The following is a 21,426-nucleotide window of genomic DNA, read 5'->3' as shown; positions in this document are numbered from 1 at the left end:
GAACAGTCAAATCTGAGGCAATGTCAAAAAAAACCTTGGGGAATGTGGCTGAACTGTCCTTCCAATTAAGTTTCTCAGTTGTTGTCCAGGAAATTTCTGTATTTTTCTTCTTAAAACAAACTGGAACACCTAGACAAAGATTTTGGCACATAATGATCCATATCATTATTTACTATTCTTGAAAAGATCTGGAATTGAAGTTTTTATAGAACTAAATTAAAATATTTTAGTTGTCACTGTAACTTTCTGATCATGCAATTTCCAATCTGCACAATAAATCAGGGTGTTTGCATAATGAAAACATGTGATTGGCAAAGGTTAGCCAACTGATAAAGTCATTTAATGACTGACTGATAGGTAGGTAGATAACTGGAGCTAATTCAACATATAATCACACTGTATCTGCTTAACCAGGTCATACATACTTTTAACACTTAATTTTTTTTTACAAAATTTGCTTTCAAACAGCATGTAGCATAAGTGATATGGAGAAACTCAGAATAGTCAAGATTTTTTTTTGTGAAGTCTGATTGCTTAGTATATTGCATTTTAAATTTGAAATTAAATGTACTTTAAAAGATGGCATGTTTAGAAAACTTTAAAACATTGTTCTAAACTTATTTTTTAAAACTTGTTAAAAAAAAACCCCAAACCCCCATTTTCTAAAGAAAAACAAGAGATTAGTATATGCAATATGAATAAGAAGTCCTAATTTGGGTCTACAGCTTCTGATTGCACCAAACCCCAGTTTGAAATACATGCAACTCAGTTAAACACAAATACTGTTCAAAATGACCCTCAGCTTTCTAAAATAAAGGCTGTAATATGCTGACTATTCAAAGGCTGTAAGATACAGAGAACACGACCTTCAGAGGAAACACGTGAAGCCCTGCTGTTCTGGAGGAAGCTGCCTACACAGCAGTATCTGCAGGCTAAAATGTGATTCAATACTGTACATCCTCACTCTTCTGTTCTTAGACATGCGGCTTATTCCTTCTCTATAAAACCTTTAAGGCGTGCCATGAAATGCAAAGTTACACAACAAAAATCTCTTTACACAAGACAGCAAAATCTCCTCATTTTCTCTCTTCATTTGGGAAGAACAACAGTGCAGTTTGCTCTGCTTTACACACTCCATAAGTGGAAGGACTAAGTCTCAGCTCTGCTGACAGATATTATGGAGGAGCTCTGTCCTCACCTGTCCACAGCGGGAAAATGGGGCTTAGGGATAAACCCCAATCAGAAGAACAAATCCTAACTCTATAAATTGTCAAGAGTTTGTTTCAAACAGTGAGTCTGCCCAAGAGATCCTAACTTGGGAAAGTACAGATCTAAAACCAGATAACACAGCCCAGTGTCTTTATTGATGTGAGTCTTATCATGACGACCTTTTCTATTCAGTCACTCCCCCAAACTCATCAGGATCTTTTATGGAATTTCCTAGCACCTTCTGCATTATGCAGCTTTTATAACATCACATAAGTGTCATCATTGCTTAAAATATGGAAGCCAGCAAAGGAAGTCATAGTGTTGGATGTTGGTTTCAGGCAGGCAATCTCAGCTGCTTTGACGTCATTATTTTCAGCTGCTCCTGAAAAAGTGAAGGTTTTTTCCAGAGGCTCCTGTTTGTCACTGTTCTTCCCATCTTCTTGCTGGCTTTCTGCCTCAGTGATGGACTCTGGCTCTTCATATTCTAGCTTGGTTTGCAACACCACCTGGTTATTTTTGTCTAACCATTCCTAGAAAAATTAAAATGTTAAGGTTGGCGGAGATGAGTTATCTATCAAAAGAAACCTGGTTGTACAGACACTAATTTTCCTTTCATGTTGGCATCTTTCCAGGATAAGCCACAATGGAGAAGATGAAAAGGAAGCAATGTAGAGAAGCAGGACATAAGATAGCAGGAAAGAAGACAGACAGAATGACAGGAAAGCAGACAGGATTCCAGAACTGCATACAAACTCCTACTTATTTTTGAGACCACATTAAATAAATACATCTTTGTATTCAAGGAGGCACCTTAGAAAACCTTGGATGTGTAAAGTATCTGGTGTACCCTCTTTGATAGACTCATGCTTTCTTTCACCCAAACCCTGACTTAATCTAAATTAAGAGTAAGTTTAGATGAAGATTTAGGCTACAGAGCATATCTGTATTAATGCTGCAGTACTAATTTGAATTTGTATCTTTCTTCTTCACTTTGAGTTTAAAGCTGTCTTTTATAGAAAAAGTTTTCAGCTTGTCACTGAAAAATTATTACTGCTTTTTGATATTTCATTTGGTTTGAAAATGTAAATATTTAACCTGTTTCCCCTTTAGAGAAAACTTACTAGCAATTAAGGTAAACACTAATACAGCTAATACAGAAAACTACACCACACATGTGATGTCAGGGACTCACAAGAAGCATTAAGAAAACAAAACCAAAAACTGCAATCTATTCATTTGAAAGCCATTCCATATCTAAAGGGTTAGTGAACCTGCACCTCCATGGCTAAGAGAGGATGTTTCCTACTGTGACTGACACCTCCAAAGTGTCTCAGCACTTCACAAATATAAAGGACAAGATCAGGTTGAAGCAAGCTCCCTAACCTATCATGTGCAGGAAAGGATTCAAGCATCATGATGTCATTTCAGTGGATATTGTGCCTCTGGACACCCTTAAATTCTTCTCCAGCAGTTTCTCTGTCTCTAGAGCAATTGCCTTTTCACAGTACCAAAGCAACGCTGCACTGACTGTATGAGCTCTGGTATTTGCTCTGTGGACGCTCTTGGTGATGCTGGGGAAGGGCTTTGAGGCTTTTATCTTGGGTCAGAAGGTGCTTGTCTATCTGTGCAGAGCAAGAATCAGTAGCTACTTTCAAATTATTCACAACACTGTGGAGTTCACAGCCCTGCTAAGAAGGTGATGTTTACCTGTAAGTTTCCATTATGATCATTGAAGAGATCAGCAAATAGGTATTTTGGATCTGGTATAGCAGGCAGGATTGACATCTGAACCCTGCAAAAAGAAAAAAAGAAAAAATTGGCGTTTTGTTATAGCACAGCTATTCATGCAAAAATCTACTTCAGCACAGTTCTGTACCCACATTTTACATGACAGTACTCTGTTCTTACTTTCTTTTAAATGTGTTCTAAAGTCAAAAAGCAGTTATAACAGTCTGAGAAGGCCATCAGGCTAAGAGTATTTTTTTGATGAATTTTCAACCCAACCCTAGTCTAGCAAAATCCAGACTTTACACAAACTTCCAGCTAGTCAGCATGTGCTATTCTGCTTGATGCAGTAGTCAGAGCTTGCATTTTCTGGTCACCTTTCCCTAGACAGGGAAGATGGTGCAGCAACCAGCTGTATTGGCTGACTTAGCAAATACAAACATAAATGTGAAACATGGAAATGCAGGAAAAAAATCAACTTATGAACTAAATGCGTGATTAGAGTGAAAAATACTTTCATCTCTGAAAATATGAAACTTTTGGTGCTTTTTTCCCACCAAAAAAGCAAAAATCTGGGGCCTTTGCTGGTTTACTTGTTGTTTGGTAGTTGTTTGGGGGTTTTTAAATTGTAAATTCTAAACAAGAACAGCATTATTCAACTGCCAATCTAAATATTGATATAGTCTTAAAGTTGAATAAGCTCAAGCTGACTTTTCCTACTGCAAATAGACATTGAGATTTATGGAGGTTACACAAAAGAATGTCTTTTCAGGGGAAGTAGCTATAATAATTGGCTTCTCAGGATTTAACTAGATTTCTAAAAAAGAGAAGAAATTAAGTGGAAGAGACAGAATTTTATCCTGAAACATTTTCTTTTACCAGAATTGTTTCAGTTGTGCAAATTGAAGGCCTTGGTGTTTGGAAGGCCAGGATGTATTATTGCTCAAATAGCAATTAAGCTACTGACTTCTACATCTTCACAATGATTTCATTTATTTGATAAGAATTTTGATCACTAAGAGGCTTCATCCTGAATGATAGCTCTATTTTCATGACATGGCTATTTAGTAGTAACCAATAAATCTATATTTACCTCTTCCGTTTACACAGAAGAATCAGGAGGATAAGCATCATTAAAAGGACTGCCAGCAAACAACTTAAAACAATTACTGTGTTTGACTGAGAAATTGTATCATCATCACATGAATCTAAGAATAATCACAAAAAGAGTATGTCAAAACAATTGTTTTTGCTTTAACTGTAAATGCTCCTAATCATGCTAAAATGTTGAATTTTTTAAAAAAAAAGAAAAAAAACCAGAAAAGTTTTTAAGGACAAATAAGACAAGTTTAATTGTTCAATTGAGACTGAAAAGAAAATCTCTACTTCCTCAAACCTTGCAGCAAAATAAAATTGTGCTTTTATTTATCTAAATTAACCTAGTATAGGACAGTGGAGGGGGCTTATGGGCAGTGTAAGTACATTAAATGAAGTATTTTTACTCATCATCATCATTGCCTTGACAGTGATAAAGTAACTTTGTGCTAAGATCTGTATTACATATGCCTACTTACAATCACTAAAGCTGCAAATGCAAGTTTACAAGTAGCCCAAATGTCTTTTCTCCCAACAGAAACCAAATAAACAAGCCCAGCAAACAAAGAGCCAGCAAACCACAAGAGCTGATACCCAGAAAGTAACTAGTGGCCAGCTAACACTTAACACACAGGTATATAAAACTAATGAATTTGTGCATTTTTCTGCATTCTCAGTGGTTTTCCTGCAGCTTTTGTAATGCAACTTCAAAACTCTGCCTCCTGCTAGTGACCTTCTGATCTCCTCAAAAATGCCAAAACCCTGGATGATTATTCATACAGGACCAACTGTCCAGCCTGTTCCACCTCCCTGCTCTGTTTAGCTGCCAGGAAACCACAAGTAAAATTGAGACTCCCCACCCTAAGTGACATCTTCAGAGTATATGAAATTCCTCAAAGCTTCATGGCTTTATCTGATTATAGATTTGGAGTTAATAACTCATTAAAGTCCTGAAGAAAACTGCTTGCCCCAGTGAAGGGGTTGTGCCAATGTCAATTCTGATCTAGGGGCACACAGAATGTCTTAACCACTGAGTCTCCTCTGTGCTGTCCTTCCTTGCAGGTACCTGCTGATAGCCTCTTGTCAAATGGTTCAGGTAAGGCTGGTAAGTTGTCTGCTCTCAGAGGTGTAGAGGAAGACATTGCCCTTATTTAAGGGCATTTGCCAGCCACACCTGAGGACCTGCTTGCAGGCTCCCAATTTGTGTAGTGGAAGAGTTTTCTCTGTAGATCAGCACTGTGGCTGTGAGGGCACAGGCTACCTATGCTCCAGGTTTTCATCCCACCTTTGTGTACATAGATTGTCTTCAAGTGAGCTAATACCCCATTGCATTTTAGAGAACTTAGATCTTGTTACACTGGACAACTGAGGGCTTCATAATTCTGGCAAAGCCTAGTGGGTAGCATTTTGTGCTGAGGTAAAATAAATGTGTTGGTATTGTGTACAGTCTTTTTTTTTTACTACAGCAAATGTGGGTTTTGGTTTTGATAAGCAGTAGAAATACTGTTTACATTGACAATCTAATTAAAGTCAGTCACACTCAGTTAAATGCAACTGTCTGGTAGGAAAGCGGTGCTGATAATGGCTTTGTTTCCCTTCAAGCTCTTTTTTTTGTTTCCATTCTCCTTGTTTCAATCATTCCAGCACCCTTGAGCATCAGACTTCTGTGACCTGTGGTCCTGTAGTTCAACGGGATGTACTTGCAAAACAAACTGCCTTCAAGAATTGGATATCAGGGATTTTCTTAGAGTTCATATTTGATATCCAAATATCATATGTGGGCATCCCCTTTCAACACCCATACCCACAGAGCCCTCTCATCACTGTCACTGGAGGATCCTCAATGCTATAGTAACACAGATAATGAGAACACTCTTAACTTTGCTGATTATGACATAAATTGATAGCTTTAGGGGCCATCAGCAACAAACTGGACAGGGTTAAACATGCACAATTAAACATTCACATTAACTTCCTTTGATAAGACAAGATGGAGCCCAATAGTGCAACATTCATTTGCTGCATGTCTCCAGCTTCTTTTGCAGTCACTCCTCCTTCTTTTGCACTTAGACAATATTTATATATATATATATATATATATATATATATTAGCTGTTACCTAATAGCATGCCATTCATCCAAAATGTTTCTGCTTCCCAGTCACTGGTGTAGTTAACTACGTTGCAGTATGGTACGAGCCTCCCCAGTCTGACCCGGAAAGAATAGCACTTCTTTGGATCAAAGCCTTGCTCAGCAACACTGCAGCACTTAGAAGTTCTGGACTGAGAAAGAAGGTGTATCATTAATTCTGGTTTTCAAGACAGTGCTTCAAAATGCTGCACTCAGTCATGATCACAACAAGGACAAGGGATAGGTCAATGCCAAATCTCAGAACTGAATGTTAACTTCTCTGAGTTCTGAAGAATTCTGTTTCTTGATTGACTTTTGACTATTCGTATCCATTCCTCATTGTATGGTATATTGAAGGTCATAGCCATCATTGCATAGTGCACTATGTTACAATTGCATATTTACAATATACAAAGACACTCCAATCCACAAAATATTTACATATTATATTTGAGAATGGAAAAGTTTAAGTTAGTTAAATAACATTTGGAAATACTTTACAGCTAATTTTAGAAGAAATAAAAATCCTGTGTAATTTCTTCTTTTTTCATACTATCTAATTAGTTTTTCTTCTTTTTCTCTCTTCTTTTCCCTAATCTGCTTTCTGCTTCTTTCTTTCCAAACTCATCTATCCTGAATGTATGACTTTTCCCTTAGATTGCCCTCAGCTCCTTGCATGGCAACTGTCTATAACTTGTAAAGTACATTATTTCTGGCATGGAGAAATCCAGGGTCCTAAAAATCTGGATGTTTTCTGCTACCAGTCATATTTGAAAATATAGGATGGGACAATATTTGGAAACAACAGTATTTTATATTCTGGATATACTACTTCCAACTCCTTCTAGTGCTGATTAAAAATGTGACATAGAGCTCACTTGCCACTCTTTGTCAAACTTGCTCTTGTATTGAAGCTCGAGTCTCAAGCACCTTGCAGCTCTCTCTGGTTTGTTACAGCTTACAGTAACAGTGTCCTCTTTCCAGAAGAAGGTCACATTTTCTGGTCGATTTGGCTTTACTAAGAAGAAGAGAAAAAATTTTACTATAGCTTCTTAAAAAGCACTTTACAGTTGAAATATTTTTTGTTCCTTCCTTGACTCAATATATCACTGAGCAGTAAGTGAAGAAGGTGGACTTTCTTCTTGGAGGTTTTGCTTTTGCAGCTGACCTCCCTATTAAACATCAAAATGGAGCTTGACACCATGACACTGGTCACCATTTGAGGTGCCGCATTCAAAGGCAGTAACTGTCTCTCTGTCTCATGTCAGCAACCTATTGTAACTACTTAAGGAAGGGCTTCAGTCTCCTCATGCTCCCTGAGATCCAGACAAAGAAAAAAGCTTCCTCATTGGAAATCTAGTGACAAATTGAGTACCACAAAACCTCCAAGACAGACTTGTGCAGCTGCTGGAGGCTATGCAGGCTATGGTGGGGCATCTACAAAAGCACTGGGTTCCTGCCTACACACAACTGTATCTGCCTCTCACCATTTTCAGAGGGTCTGAAGACAACTCCATGGTTTGACCCATGCAGCTGGTAAGTCTTCAGCAGTGGGAAATAAAGAGGTGAAAAGAGTGTTACTTGCTTTGTCAATCCTTTAGTTGTCTTTTTGTATTGTGAAAATTCTGCCTTCCTGATTTAAAGACTTCAGTCTGATCCTTGATGTTTGTCCTTTGTTACCTAACCCTTCTGAAATTAATTTTATTATTACTGGGTGTTTAATAGTGAAAATTTGAGGCTCAGGCTGCAGTTTTCCATAATTTAACAGATTGGTAAAATTGTGAGATATAAAAGTATTCTCAAAGTTTGATACCTTGGCAGGTTTGTGTTTAATCACTTTTGCTAAAACATTATTAATAATAATCTCACACTAATGAGAAATATGTATTTGGGGACAGGAAGGATTTAATAAAAACAGGAACATCATCTCTATGCTAGTAGTAGGATGTCCCTTTTACTTTGCTGGACTGTACCAGAGCCACTCAGCTAATTTCTATTGGCATCCAGTGATGGGTTTGTGACAGCATCTTTGACAAGATGCAGTTTTCTGCCTCGCATGGCATGAAAGATGGCAAAAGAATGAAGGTGGACAGTATGAGAAAGATCACACAGCCAACACTAAGACAAAAAAATATCATTTGTTTTCTTGATGAGCAGGCCAGCACAGGACAAAGCACACCCATATATATATTTTTAGCATTTTCATTCAGATTTTGAAACTGTATTTTGGGACAAATCTGACTGTCCTGTGTTATCTCATTTAGCTGCAGCTGCACACAAGCCTATGTAACTACTGGTGACAGCAAGGAACAAAAATCAACATGAAATAACTATATTTTTGTTTTGACATGCACACTAATAACATTTTATAGGCCATATAACTGATTTCTTCTCAAACTTAGAGAACTGGAGAATCAGTGAGGATACTAAAACTGCCAAAATAGTCATGATTTTTCATACTTACTGTAAAAATCAGATTTTAATTTTTTAGAAAACAGCTCTTCACTTCCTTTGCTGTTCCTGATAGAGATGGCAAGGGTGGGTCCTTCTGTCTTAAAAAGACATCCAGAATTATAATCTTGATCCAATAAATAGATGGTACATGACTTCCAAACTTTGTGCTTGCCTTCATCAAATCTGTAAATGAAATAATATTGGTAAACGGAAAACTTAACAATTAACACAAGTTAATTAACTTTTCTTACTGCTCTTTCTTTTTATTTTCAGATGCTCTACCAAGGAGAGCGTGAGCATGGTATTTCTTGAAGTGACAAATTTCACAGTGGTGTGAGGGAATTCATCACCCAAACTTCACTGAATTTCCAGCCCTGGGTTTCGATGCAGTCTGAAATAATCAAGTTTTGCTCATGCTGTTGTTTTCTAATAAGAGAATGACTTGCTCAAACAGATGCTCTCATGATCCTGTTTCCAGGACTGTAGTGTGAAAAGTTCTTTCACGTAAACAACCCAGAAACAAAGATAAGCACTATGACTGTCTTTAACCAAAATATTACACTTCTGTTAATCATTAATGATGTCAGTTAATAAGGAAAATATATACACATATGTGGAAAAAACACTTTCAATATTGTTATTAACATTAGCACTTAGAACAATGATGGAAGAGGGACAAATCTTTCTTATAATTTCTGTTGTGACTGATTACTCACCAGGTTTATTGATTTGTACACTTCTGTAGGTTGTGAATATAAACAGGTTTCATGCTGGATATTAACAAATGTTAAAAACATTTCTAGTTCACAGAAGACTGGAATGTACTTGGATATTTCATTCTCCCAAAGTAAATCCTTTAACAATAGAGGACTAGGCACTGACAATACTCACGTGTAAAAAAATGACACATTCTCATTGGGAAAAAGCTCTCTTGCTGCCCATGTGATCTGCATCTTCTCGTTATTGAAGTTGATTATTGTGGTGTTGATGGCATGTTTCCAACCTGCTCAGAACATTTACAGAGAATATGATTTCAGGAGTGAGAATGAAAAACGTCCCCTGACATTAGTAGGCAATCAGTATTTCAAAGATACATATGCAATAGGTTCAGATGATCATAAAATAAGAAGACATAAGAACATCCAAAATACAAGGGAAGAGATTAACATAACCTAGAGAGGTTTATATTAGCATTTCAAAATAGTGAAATGAAGGCATGCACAGTGACACGAGAGAGAGAGTCTTGGCCACATCGTCCTGGGACCAAAAGGTGAAGACTGGGCATGTTCATAAGGCCTATACCTTGAGCACAACTTTCCCCGTAATAAGTGCTGAGGAAAACTATTTGGGAGCTAATGCTACAGGGAATGTCTGTGTAAACTGTCAAATGTTTATGATAAGAAACAAGGAGCTAACACCAGAAGTACTGACCAGTCGAGACCCACAGGAACACAGAGCAGATCAGCACAAGTGGGTGCATATTTGATATATGTTGCTCTGGCCCATTCCACCTGAAATACAAGCACAATCATTTAATGTCCTCTGACTGTAGGCAGATATTATTTCCTCTCTGCTCATCTCCTTGCTAGTGGTCTTGTAGGGACACAGGATTCCACAATCAGACACTGAAGATAAACCTGACATTGAAGAAATGGAGAAATTAAGAAGGCAAAAGGATTAGAAATCCATTCTATATCAAGAATTATTTATTTTGCATTCTATAAGATGTGAAATTGTGCTTACTTGAGTGAATAAAGAAAATGTATCCCCAAGAGACCACTAGAAGGTAAAATTTGCAAACTGCTGTCTCCAGCTGTGAAGTGTCTACCACTAAAAATCTTTGCTGGAATATTCCTGTCTAGAAGGAGAATAGAGGATTTTAGCTTTGATTGCCGTATACATTTTATGCTCCTTTGGATTTTGGATGAGTTTAAAATTTTAAAATATTTCTTATGAGCTTTTCATTACATCCAGTCATCCTGATTATTTCACGGGTATCAGGAATAACTATTCTCACAGTTGCTATCTTTTGCTCTGTAATTAGCACAAAGAATGCGAGAGAGACATGGGTTCAAGTAAGCATTTTGCCTATTTTCATGCCTATATCTCTGTGTCTAAGTTCCTTATGACTACTCTAATTACAGTTAGCCAGAACATTTTAATAGAGATGTATTTGTGTTGTAACACATAGTTTTGTCAAAACCATTCAAGACAGTTATGACAAAAATCCAGGACATACTAGGTAGATGTACCTTCAGGTTTCTGCTTTGTGGCTCATGGAGCTGTGGAAAAAAGATTCTGCTCTTATTCAAGAAAAGGACTTGAAACTAACTCCTCCATCTCTTACCTAATGCCTGCAAGCTTGTTCTGTATTGCTTTCTCAAACAGAAAAATCTTGTTTACATGCTGAGGCAAAACCAGAAGTTGAAAACCTTAAAAGGTGTAACAAAATGGAGTTTATCCAGCCAGTTCTACCTCTGTTGCAACAAATTATCTACGTAGCTCATTTTTCCTAAGACTTTAAGCTCTTCGTAATTCCCTTCTGCAGGTCTAAGAGATGATGTCTTTTACTAAAGCCACTAAGAAATATGATGGCAAAGTGCCTAACAGTGCACTTGGTCTGCGATTGCACTAACACATTTTAATTTTTATGGGCTAATTTAGCATGGTTCTGCTGTGCAGTATATAGTGTAACTGAAATCCTTTACTTCTTGGACTTAGATTTTCTAGAAAAGTAGTTAAATGTATATTTAATGTGTATTAAGTGTATAATTACATGTTCTCCATCCTTAAATAAAATTGACATCATAAAAAAAAAAAAAAGTTAGTGAATGGAGAATATTGTAATGTCCTGAGATAATTTTTATGACTATAGAATGAATCCTTTCAATTCTCAAAATATATACTTTTTACTTTTGTATAATTAGTCTGATTGCCTGTATCTTCACTTTGAGAAAGATCTGTTAATAATCATCTTTCAATTATAAAAATAAGAACAGGAATAGGACTTGCTTTCTTAATTAGATATTTTCAAGGGTAATTAATTTCAAAATTAATTTCTGATGCTGTTTCTATGTGTACAATAGTTGGGCACAATGACAGAAAACAAAATGCTGTTTGTAGGGCATGTTTTTGAACCTTCCACTAGACCAGGCTGCTCAGAGCTCCATCCAACCTGGCCTTGAACAATTCCAGGGATGGGGCACCCACAGCTTCTCTGTGCAACTTGCTTCAGTGGCTCACAACCCTCACAGTAAAGAATGTTTTCCTAATATCTAATCTGAATCTAGTCTCTTTCATTTTAAAGCCATTGCCCCTTGTCCTGTCTCTACATGCCCCTTTCAGAAAGTCTCTTCCCATCCCAATCGATCTGAGGTGTTCAGTCAATTTGGTCACAAGGGCTGTACAGGTACAGAAAAAAGGAAGGAAGAGGGAAAAAGGCGTTTATAACCTAAATACAGAACACCGTAACAGAAGCAAGGAGAGGAAAAGCTTGGTTTAAATATCTCAAAGAGGAAAAAACTGCAATGCTATGATTTTTATCCCTCCAAGTTCAGAGTGCTAAAACAATATTGGAATGCTTATTCTTTCTGAATTAATTTTATCTTACTGGGCAGCATAAATAACTTTTTAAAATTTTTTGAGAGTTATATTTATGGGGAAATTGTTAGAATTAAGAGGCATAGCACAGGTTCATTAATTGTGAGAGAGAGCACACAGAAATTGCTTATCTAAAATTTTTTTGCTCATCTGACAATAACTATGGTGACAATAATTAAACTGAATTTGCTTAAATATGTGATGTATGCTTGGAAATCTCCTTGAACCTGTAACTATATATCCTACAATCTGCCAGCAGAGAAATAAAGATTTTGGTAAAGTTGCAAGCCACCCTTCCATCTCTGTGCAGGCAAATTCTTGAAATCCTTTTTCAGGGTGCCACATTTTCCCTCAATACCAATGTGAAAAGGACACCAGCATTAAAGATCTGAATCCCATAACATTCTTTCAATAGGAAGTTTGATCTCTTCAAACTCTCAATGAGTTAGTTATGACTGGCTTTAGAGATGGATAATAGTAAGAAAACAAGAGGAATCACATGGAATTTCCACAGAATACAAAGTGGACATTAAGTGAAAACTAAGGGTCTGTTCTGACTAGCCTGCTGGAAGGTAACAAAAGACACCAATTAATTCTGAACCTTAAATAACACTCATTATTCTCTATTTTTTCAAATGTATTATAACTCTCTTATTATTAGAGGCTGAAATTCAGAGGTGAAGACTAAATCTTGGGTTTGGTGATGAACATTTTTTGTACAGCAAAGAATATCAGATGGGCTCCAACCCTGCAGTGATTTATTCACGGGCCTAACTGCACACACTCTGAGTAGTTGACTTCAGCAGGATTGGTCAGATTGTATCAACTTAACAACATAAATAAATCTTTCTAAGATCAGAACCTTTTTCTGCAAAACATCCCTACATATTGTGAATTGAAATGCTGGGATTTTAACATAAAAATGCAAACTCCAACAGCTGAAGTTATTTATGTACTAAAATGGAAGACAATACATTATTAAATTCTTTAACAATAAATAAAAAGTTAATTGACATGGAATAAAAATTGTAATAAAACCATCTGGTGATATGTACATAATCTTTCTTGTGCTCTAATTTTAAAGAATTTTATAATAAATCAGTCTCTACATAATTAAGTAGGTATGTAGGACAGAATCTTGCCAATCTTTTATCATTAAAGACTTTGTTTTCAGAGCTCTAGTCAGAGAAATTTTCTTTTGTGTTTCCTAATTTCATGAGTTTTGAAGCCTTTTTGAATGTAGTGTGAGTCGTATTTTTTGTAAATGTAGAGTAAGTATTTGCATGTATCTTTTCAAATTATAACATGTATATGTTGCATAATTTAAATTTCAGCATGAAGAGATGCATAACCTAAGTGAGTTTCTTTAAAGCTTAGATTAAATTGACATAAAATCCTCTGAGAATATGTATTTTATCTGAAATGTATTTTTTCTTTTTGATGATGTTTTCCTTGCCATTAACTGAAAAGGTGTTTGGTTTTAAGCAACTGTACAGCTATACTTCTGCAGGCAGAATCATTTGTATCTTCTGTTAGAGGAAAGAGAAAAAGAATAGAGGAGACCATTTGTCTCCCTATTTATGATGGAATTTTTTTTTAATTCAGACCTGACATCATGGATCCTTCTCAGCTGATATGTCAGCTCTCCCACAGTAATTGCAAAAGCCTCCTTCTAATTATGATCTGGGAGGCATACAATACACCAGAGCAACACATTTATAATTGTTCTTTCTATTATAATAATGGACAGATGAGAAGGTCAAAAATATTATGAATAATGTCATGGGTTAGCTAGCCTAGTCTTGGAAATGATGTTCTCGCAAAGGAGTGCTTACAGCTTTCCCCATGACCTGACAGAACCTATCAGCTGGCCAGTTTGAATATGGACAATTCTTTAAGCCACTTAAAGTTGTGACCACCTCTGTGATCCACACTTAAGAATGGACAAACTCTCCCCCAAGCTCTCTCTCGTTTCCGGTGCTGGGACAGGTGGCTGCGGGGCCCGAGCGGGGGCCAGTGGGCCTGGCCCAGGCCCTGCTTGGGCCAGGCTGGGCCGGGCCATGGCTATCCTGGAGCCGATGGGCCCTGTTCCACCCATGGAACCCCCCCACAGCCCTGCTCTGTGCCGCCGGAGCGGCCCGGCTCCCCTCCCCCCCTCCCCCCACTGTGATAAGCCACATTCCAGCTGCAAGGCTGAGGTGAGATTAACCCTTTTACTGCTGTGAAGAGCGGAAAACCTGAGGGAAGAGAAAGAGGAGATGCTTAAAGCTGAAATTCTGTTTTGAAGCTATGATATATCAGAGTATCCCGTTGTAATTTCATGAAGATATGGGAGGTGGAATGTTCAACTCGTAAGCAAAAGCACCTGCGCTGAGATAGGCAGATGCTGACGCAGCTGTAATTTCATGAGAAGTTTGGACAGGGAGAGATGAACCAGATGAGGACTTTTGCTCCAAACGGGAAAGGAGAAACCTCAGTTCCTAGAGATACTCCCAGAGATAGTCCTAAAGATGAAGATGATGAAGACCCTTTGCTCCCAGGGAAGGAGAAGGGCGTCTGTTCTTAGAGATGAAATGCTCCCAGAGATGGGTGAAGAGAACTTTTGTTTCTGAACGGCTCAACCTTAAAATTGTACCCCAAAAAACTTCAAGAGTGGACCCTCGAAAGCAGTTGCAGGAAAAGCTGCAAGTCGGGGGAAGGGACTCACATGCGAGCAGAGAGACTTCTCTTCCTGAATGGACTGAACAAAGTCATTTGGAAGTGGGCGGCTGTCTCGTTGTGATAATGCTTTCATAGCATGAGCAAGAAGAGACTTCTCTTTCTAAATGGACTGAACAAGGTTATTATGGAAGTGGTAAACAGACTGAACATTTTAAGGGTTTTCTTTTTACATTGTCAGTGGGAGAAGGGTGGAAGGTGGGGGGAGGAGGAGAGTTCTAAAGGTGTGGTATAATTTTTTTTCCTTCTTTTAGGTCTGTTAATAATCTTCTTTATATTCTTTCAAGTTTGGTGCCTGCTTTGCGTTTCTCCTAATTCTTATCTCACAGAAGATAAATAGTAATGAGTATTTTGGGCCAAACCACTACACTAAATTGGTGTTTCTGCCCGGTTCAAACCGAACCCGCTACAATAGGCAGTCCCTGGGCTAAAAATGGTGGCACAACTTTCTGTCTGAGGATGATCTGCTAGTCTAGCTGGGTATGCAGCATGCTGCAGTGCTGCAGGACACATATCAGTGCCCTGGAACAAGACCTTCAGAGAGAATTATCCAAGTCTATACCTTCCATTAAACCAGACAGGGACTGGTAAGGTTCCACACAAGACTTTAACTTCACAGGCCCTGCTGGGAACCTAATTCTTCTCAGGACAGAGAAGCATGGAAAATGCCACTATGGTGTGTGGAGAAAATACTTCTATGGGGGAAAAAAAAATGAAATTTCCTTGAGCAAAAAATTATGCAGATACAACCATGATCAAGAATATGAGCAAGTATATTCCACCTCCTTTCTATTTTTCAAAGTTTATTACTGAGAAAAAATACTGCTGAAAGGGAACATATAAAAAGTCTAAATGTCATGGAAGAAATTAAAAAAAAGAAAGGGAGAGGCAAAATATGAATCTTCAAAGATAACAGAATGGAACATGCATGTAGTGGAACAGTTGCAACCTCATTGATGCATAACAAAGAAGATAAACCACTTTTGATTTCCTTACACTGACGAAATCTGATAACTAACCACATGTTGAGCTTCCACATATTGCAGTACACTGTACAGAAACTGCTGGAGAACAAGACCCAGATCTGAACCTATAGTCTTTAGTGACCCTTAATACTGTTGGTTGATGAAGGACAGTTTCATTGTTTTAATAGGAACAAATGTGGGTGAAATTGCCATTTGTGCACAAGACTGCTGAATTGTATAGGGCAGAGAATGAACAGAAAACATCTTTTCAAGAAGAGGAAAAAGACAGCAAGTGAAAGTTTTTTATAGACATTTTGAGACAAGATATAATTTGCATAGCATAATTCTTAGAATCCACCAGTGCTTTGGGTTTTTTTTCAGATCACTGACCATTGCTAAGCATCACAACACTGCATAAAATATGCATCACAACACTAATTTTCAAATTTTGTTCCACAAAGGCATGCCATCAGCACAGCATGGCTATAGGTGATTGCATATGAGGGCAGGGAAATCACCTTCCCTCACAGGACAGCCAGTGACTCACAGGGACAATAAACCCTGGAGAATCAGGTGATGCAGCATTGTCAAAAATGGTATTTACCATATGTATGGCAGAACAGAGAGCTGATTTATAGGTCGATAGGATGAGATCATAACTTTAAAGAATTTCTTTTTCCTTATAAAATTAATGACAGGGAACTTGTGGGAAATTAAGTAGAGTGAGGATTAGATTTTTGGTGAAGGTGCTGGGCTTTATGTTTGATTTCTGGAATAATGCATTTATCTTTGATGAGATATAAGTAATGGCATTGCAGACAAACACCTAAAATAGAGATGTTCTTAGGCAGCCAAAAAACTGCTCTTTAATAATTTTGCTCCACAGTAGTATTTTTACCTTGATGCTTTCTCAGGAGCAACATATTGCTGATCTTTTCCCATAGTGTTCATTCTTTCAGAGTTTTAAGTGCAGAAATCTTACCTTTAATGTGTTTTACCCTTCTCTGTTCAGTGAAGGCTAGACTTTTTTGGGCTGCAATCTACTGTTACAAAACTTTCATAGAAATCTGTTATCTTTTTTCTTTAAGAGACCACTTTAATTTCTGCTAGATATTAATTTTTGTTTGGTTAATTCTTTTCAACAAGAAAAGCACTGAATATTGTAACACATGAAGTAAAATATACACAGAAATATTGCTAGCTGATAAATCAATTTCTTAATTAAATATCTGGGGATTTGAACTTACCAGAAGACTGAGAAGCCACAAGGTTGCCCAGTATGAAGATCATTAAATATGCCTGAAAGATGGGTCTCATGGTTGGAATGACACAACAGACTGTGAAGAGATGAGCAATCATAATATCTGGACTCACTGATCACTTTATATCAGATGCTGGAGGGAACTGGAGGAAATGACTAAAGGAAATAAAAAATGGCATATCTATAGCTACAAACAAATCAGAAGTTCAGGACCTTCTCCGTACAATGTAAAAAACCCAAACCCTCAGAATATGAGTATCTCTTTTGCTAGCTTTATCTTCTCACAGCTGTATCAATCAGAGGAGACCATAGCCCTGATGAAAACCAGGACAAGGTAGCTGTGCAGAGATGTGACCACACAGAATCACAGAATCAATCGCAGAGTCACAGAACAGGCAAGGTTGGAAGGGACCACAGTGAGTCATCTGCTCCAACCTCCCTGCTCAAGCAGGATCATCCCAGAGCACATCATACAGAGTTGTGTCCAGATGGTTCTTGAATATCTCCAGTGAGGGAGACTCCACACCCTCTCTGGACCATCTGTTCCAGTGTGTAGTCACACACACAGTAAAGTTCTTCCTCATATTCAGGTGGAATTTTCTGTGCATCAGTTTCTGCCCCTTGCCTCTTGTCCTATTGCTTGGCACCACCAAGAAGAGCCTGGCTTCATCTTCTTGGCACCATCCCTTCAGATTCTGACAGACATTGATGAGGCCCCCTCTCAGCCATCTCTTCTCGAGGCTGAACAGGCCCAGCTCCCTCAGCCTGTCCTCATAAGAGAGATGCTCCAGTCCTCTTTGTCACCCTCTGCTGGACCCTCTCCAGCAGCTTCACGTCTCTTGTGCTCACCAGCCCAGAACTGGACACTCCAGATGTGACCTCACCAGGGCAGAGTAGAGGGGCAGGATCGCCTCCCTCGACCTGCTGCTGCTCTTCCTAATGCATCCCAGGACAGCACTGGCCATCTTGGCCCCAATGCTGGCTCATGGACAGCTTGTGGTCCAAGGACCCCCTGGTCCTTCTCCGTAGAGCTGCTCCCAGGTAGGTCAGCCCCCAGCCTGTGCTGGTGTCCAGGGTTATTCCTGCCCAGGTGCAGGACCCTGCATTTGCCTTTGTTGAATTTAAGACTGTTCTACCCCACCCATCTGTCCAACCTGTCGAGGTCCTTCTGAAGGGCTGCACACCCCTCTGGGGTATCAGCCACTCCTCCTGGATTTGTGTTGTCAGTGAACTTGCTGAGAAGGCATATTCCCCTTCATCCAAGCCATTGATAAATAAGTTAAACAATATTTGGGCTAGTATTGAACCTTGGGGGACACCACCAGTGACAGGCCTCCAACTAGACGCTGTGCCATTGATTATGACCCTCTGGGATCTGCAATTCAGACAATTCTCAATTTGGTCATTTTTCCTAGCTGGTCTTGAGCTTTTTCTGTGCTTGCATCAGAAAATGCACAGTAACCTCCTTCTCACACATCTTCTTGGGCAGGTGATCAAGTCACTCATGGTGCATGTGAAGTGCCCTGGGCACACACACCACACAGCCTGTCAGAGACCCCTAGACTACATTTTGCTTCAAATTTCTCAAGAGTAACAGCTTGTCTGCCATGCATGGTACTAGGTATGGGTGGCTGGGAATACACCCAGAAGTGCTGCCATGATTTTTGTTTAGGCTTGTTTTCATTCCTCTTAGATCCCTCCCTAAAATGTTCACTGTCATTTTTAACCCAACAACACTGTTTGTCCAATGAGACCTCTTTCAGCTTGGTCACATCATCAAAATCTGCATGTCCCAGGAAGACCCATTCAAATCTCAGTAATTCTTGGAAACCTCAGCACGACTGTCTGACATACATACAGCATTCTGTTAACTGTCTGGTCCCTGCTTTGATCAGGTTCCTTCAGGGAGTCATTAATTCCTGGAACTAAAGTAACAAGCAACACAAAAGTGAAATACTAAACTAGGTCTTAGGTGATAGTTAATGGAAAGCTAATATTACTCATGGTTTCCAGAGTCAGCATTGCAAAAGTCAGTATCGTAAACAAACAAAGGCAAAGGTCAAAAATCATCTGGTTCCCCAGGACGTGGCAACACCCACATGTCCCCATCTGGGTTAAAAACACATTTTTCTTCCAAAAAACGAGTCATGTCTTTCCTTAGAGAACATGTGAGTGTGACGGAGCCAATTTTGTCCCTTTCTGCTTTTCACACAGGTAAAACACAGTGGACTGCAGACCTCCTAAGGCAGTTCATTGTTTGGAGGGAAGGGATAGAGGAAGACAACAGACAAAGGAAAGATATCTAAAATACCTTCTGGATTATAATTATTTTGATTTTGAGACACTACATCTAAAACAAGGTCTAATTCTCAAGTGACAACACATTTTCACTCACCATTTCCTTCTACTGGGTATGTTGGTACCACAAGTAATTATCCCTCTCACCAGTCTTGTCTTCTTTTTCATATACTGAGGTCAAACAAAAATTAGTCAAACAAAATTTCTCTTTTTACTACTTTGGAACCCAAACCTAGGGCTGAGGTGCTGGGGAATAAAAATGACAACATCTAGGTCAAACAAGCTGCTCATATTAAGCCGATGCACTGTTGAGCTATTTTTGCTACTGCTGAGAGAAATATCATATTTGGCACTAGAGGGATGTAGGGCTTTAGCACCTCCCATCTCCCCCCCCGTGCAGGCAGCCACTGGCCCAACCACCTGCCTCAGGTTCTGCTTACTGGAAGCCAGCTCTGATTACCTGATTTGATTTTTTTCATGATCCTAGTCCATGAACTGATGAAAAGCTGAGAGTGATACCATGGGATCTGTTCTCTCTGAGGATTTTTTCTGGCTGCCTGCAGGAGTGTGGTTGGTTAACTTGTCCATGTCCTCTGGGTCATTGCTCCCAAGAGTACAAGGACAGAGCATTGTCACAATGTGGCTCCTTTTCAGGGCTCACGCACAGTGCAGTTTTGGATTGCTTGGCCTGAGGAAACAGTATCCATCCTGCAACTTCATGGAGGAATAGGGAAAGCAAATGGTGAGGGTGAGCTGAAAAGTAGCAGCCAGGGCTTCTGATGCTGACTGTCAGAAGAGAAAAGTCTTAGGAAGACACACAGAGGATGAGAATAATGCAAGTAATGCAAGTGAATTAAAAGAAGCCATTTTGACTTCATTTTTCATTTTGGATCAAACCACACAAACAGATCTTGGCCCTCTGCCAGCTCCTTCACCCACAGCAGCAGCTCTTGGGCAGCTGCACTTGTCAGCTGCAACCTCCAGCACCCTTGCTAACTTTCATCAGTTTCCTTCCTCTCTTTTTATTCCCCTTTCTATTATTTCATTGGTGGTGTTAATTGGGTCTTGGATCACCACATAGTTCAGCAAAGGAAATTGTCCTAGTTTCTTTTTTTCTTCACTTAGAATGAAAACAATCAGTAGCCTGTGATTAATTTTCATTTACTGTTATTTACTTATTCATGGCCTTGCTAACAGACTCCACATGCCTGAAAAATAGCAAGATTATTTCTTTTTGCAGAAATGACCCCTTTTAATTTTTAGCATTAACAGGATGTGATTTCAGTGTGCTTTGAGTGAGTGGGATAAAGGGAACAGTGACACATTTATATAAAACAGTGAGTACCATCACTCCATGACAAATCAGTTTAGTCAACTTGAGACAGTGCAGCCCACTGTTGTGACAGGAGAACCTGATTCCCTGTTTTAATATGCTGCAAAGTGCACATGTAAAGACCTCTACTGTACACTTTGGACCCAACTTCTACCCATGGGAAAAGCTTATGGGAGCAATCTTCAAGTGTTCCTGGTATTTTTAAAATTCACATTCTTGTACAATCACTTCAAAAAGTGTCACTTGGTGGTCTTTCCTTGTATCATCATGGCTTGGCCTTTCTGAGCCTTTTTATGAATGACAGGAAAGAAGTGAAGGGAAAAAACCAAGCAAAGATGACAGGCAGACTGCATGGATGAGCAAGGAGATCTTATCTAAAATCAGACATGAAATGGATTCCACACACAAGAGGTGGAATCTGGTTGATCTTGCAGGGACAGGGTTAGACAAGTCAAGGCCAGCATGGAATTGAATCCGTTAAAGGACATGAAAGGCAACAAGAAAGGATCAACAAGTACGCAAACAGTAGAAGGAAGACTAAGGAAGACAGACTTGCTGCTGTGTGAGTCTCATGCTGTGCAGGGCCTTTGTCTATACAATGGAAGTTCTCTTTGTTACTGTCTGGTACTGACATTAAC

At 38.8% G+C, this 21,426-nt stretch overlaps 1 protein-coding gene across 7 annotated transcripts; it reads right to left on the bottom strand.

The window, feature by feature from the left end:
• Nucleotides 1-1,342: 1,342 nt before the first annotated feature.
• Nucleotides 1,343-20,003, bottom strand: CRLF2 (cytokine receptor like factor 2). Of its 7 annotated transcripts, XM_019282661.2 has the most exons (11): nt 19,916-19,996; nt 19,553-19,626; nt 17,144-17,233; nt 10,045-10,124; nt 9,505-9,616; nt 8,624-8,796; nt 7,038-7,177; nt 6,149-6,311; nt 4,028-4,142; nt 2,917-3,001; nt 1,343-1,739 (listed from the first exon to the last, which is right to left on the bottom strand). In XM_019282661.2, the coding sequence occupies exons 2-11, from the start codon at nt 19,621-19,623 to the stop codon at nt 1,467-1,469; spliced, it is 1,302 nt and encodes a 433-aa protein (XP_019138206.1). In that variant the 5' UTR covers nt 19,624-19,626; nt 19,916-19,996; the 3' UTR covers nt 1,343-1,466. The 7 variants fall into 7 exon arrangements, with proteins under 7 accessions (XP_019138206.1, XP_019138209.1, XP_019138210.1 ...); XM_019282664.2 differs by lacking the exons at nt 10,045-10,124; nt 19,553-19,626 and having other exon boundaries at nt 17,144-17,313; nt 19,916-20,003; XM_019282665.2 differs by lacking the exons at nt 10,045-10,124; nt 19,553-19,626 and having other exon boundaries at nt 19,916-20,003.
• Between the last annotated feature and the right edge of the window lie 1,423 nt (nt 20,004-21,426).

This window comes from Corvus cornix, chromosome 1 (genome assembly GCF_000738735.6).
Source record: "Corvus cornix cornix isolate S_Up_H32 chromosome 1, ASM73873v5, whole genome shotgun sequence".
NCBI lineage: Eukaryota > Metazoa > Chordata > Aves > Passeriformes > Corvidae > Corvus > Corvus cornix.
This window is presented reverse-complemented; position numbering and strand designations above follow the sequence as displayed.

Coding starts and splice junctions, on each gene's coding strand:
- CRLF2 (XM_019282661.2), bottom strand. CDS start 19,623: ATGAAAAAGAAGACAAGACTGGTGAGAGGGATAATTACTTGTGGTACC. Junction 17,234..19,552: donor ATACCCAGTAGAAGGAAATG/GTGAGTGAAAAT, acceptor ATCTCTTCACAG/TCTGTTGTGTCATTCCAACC. Junction 4,143..6,148: donor GATGAATGGCATGCTATTAG/GTAACAGCTAAT, acceptor GATTATTCTTAG/ATTCATGTGATGATGATACA.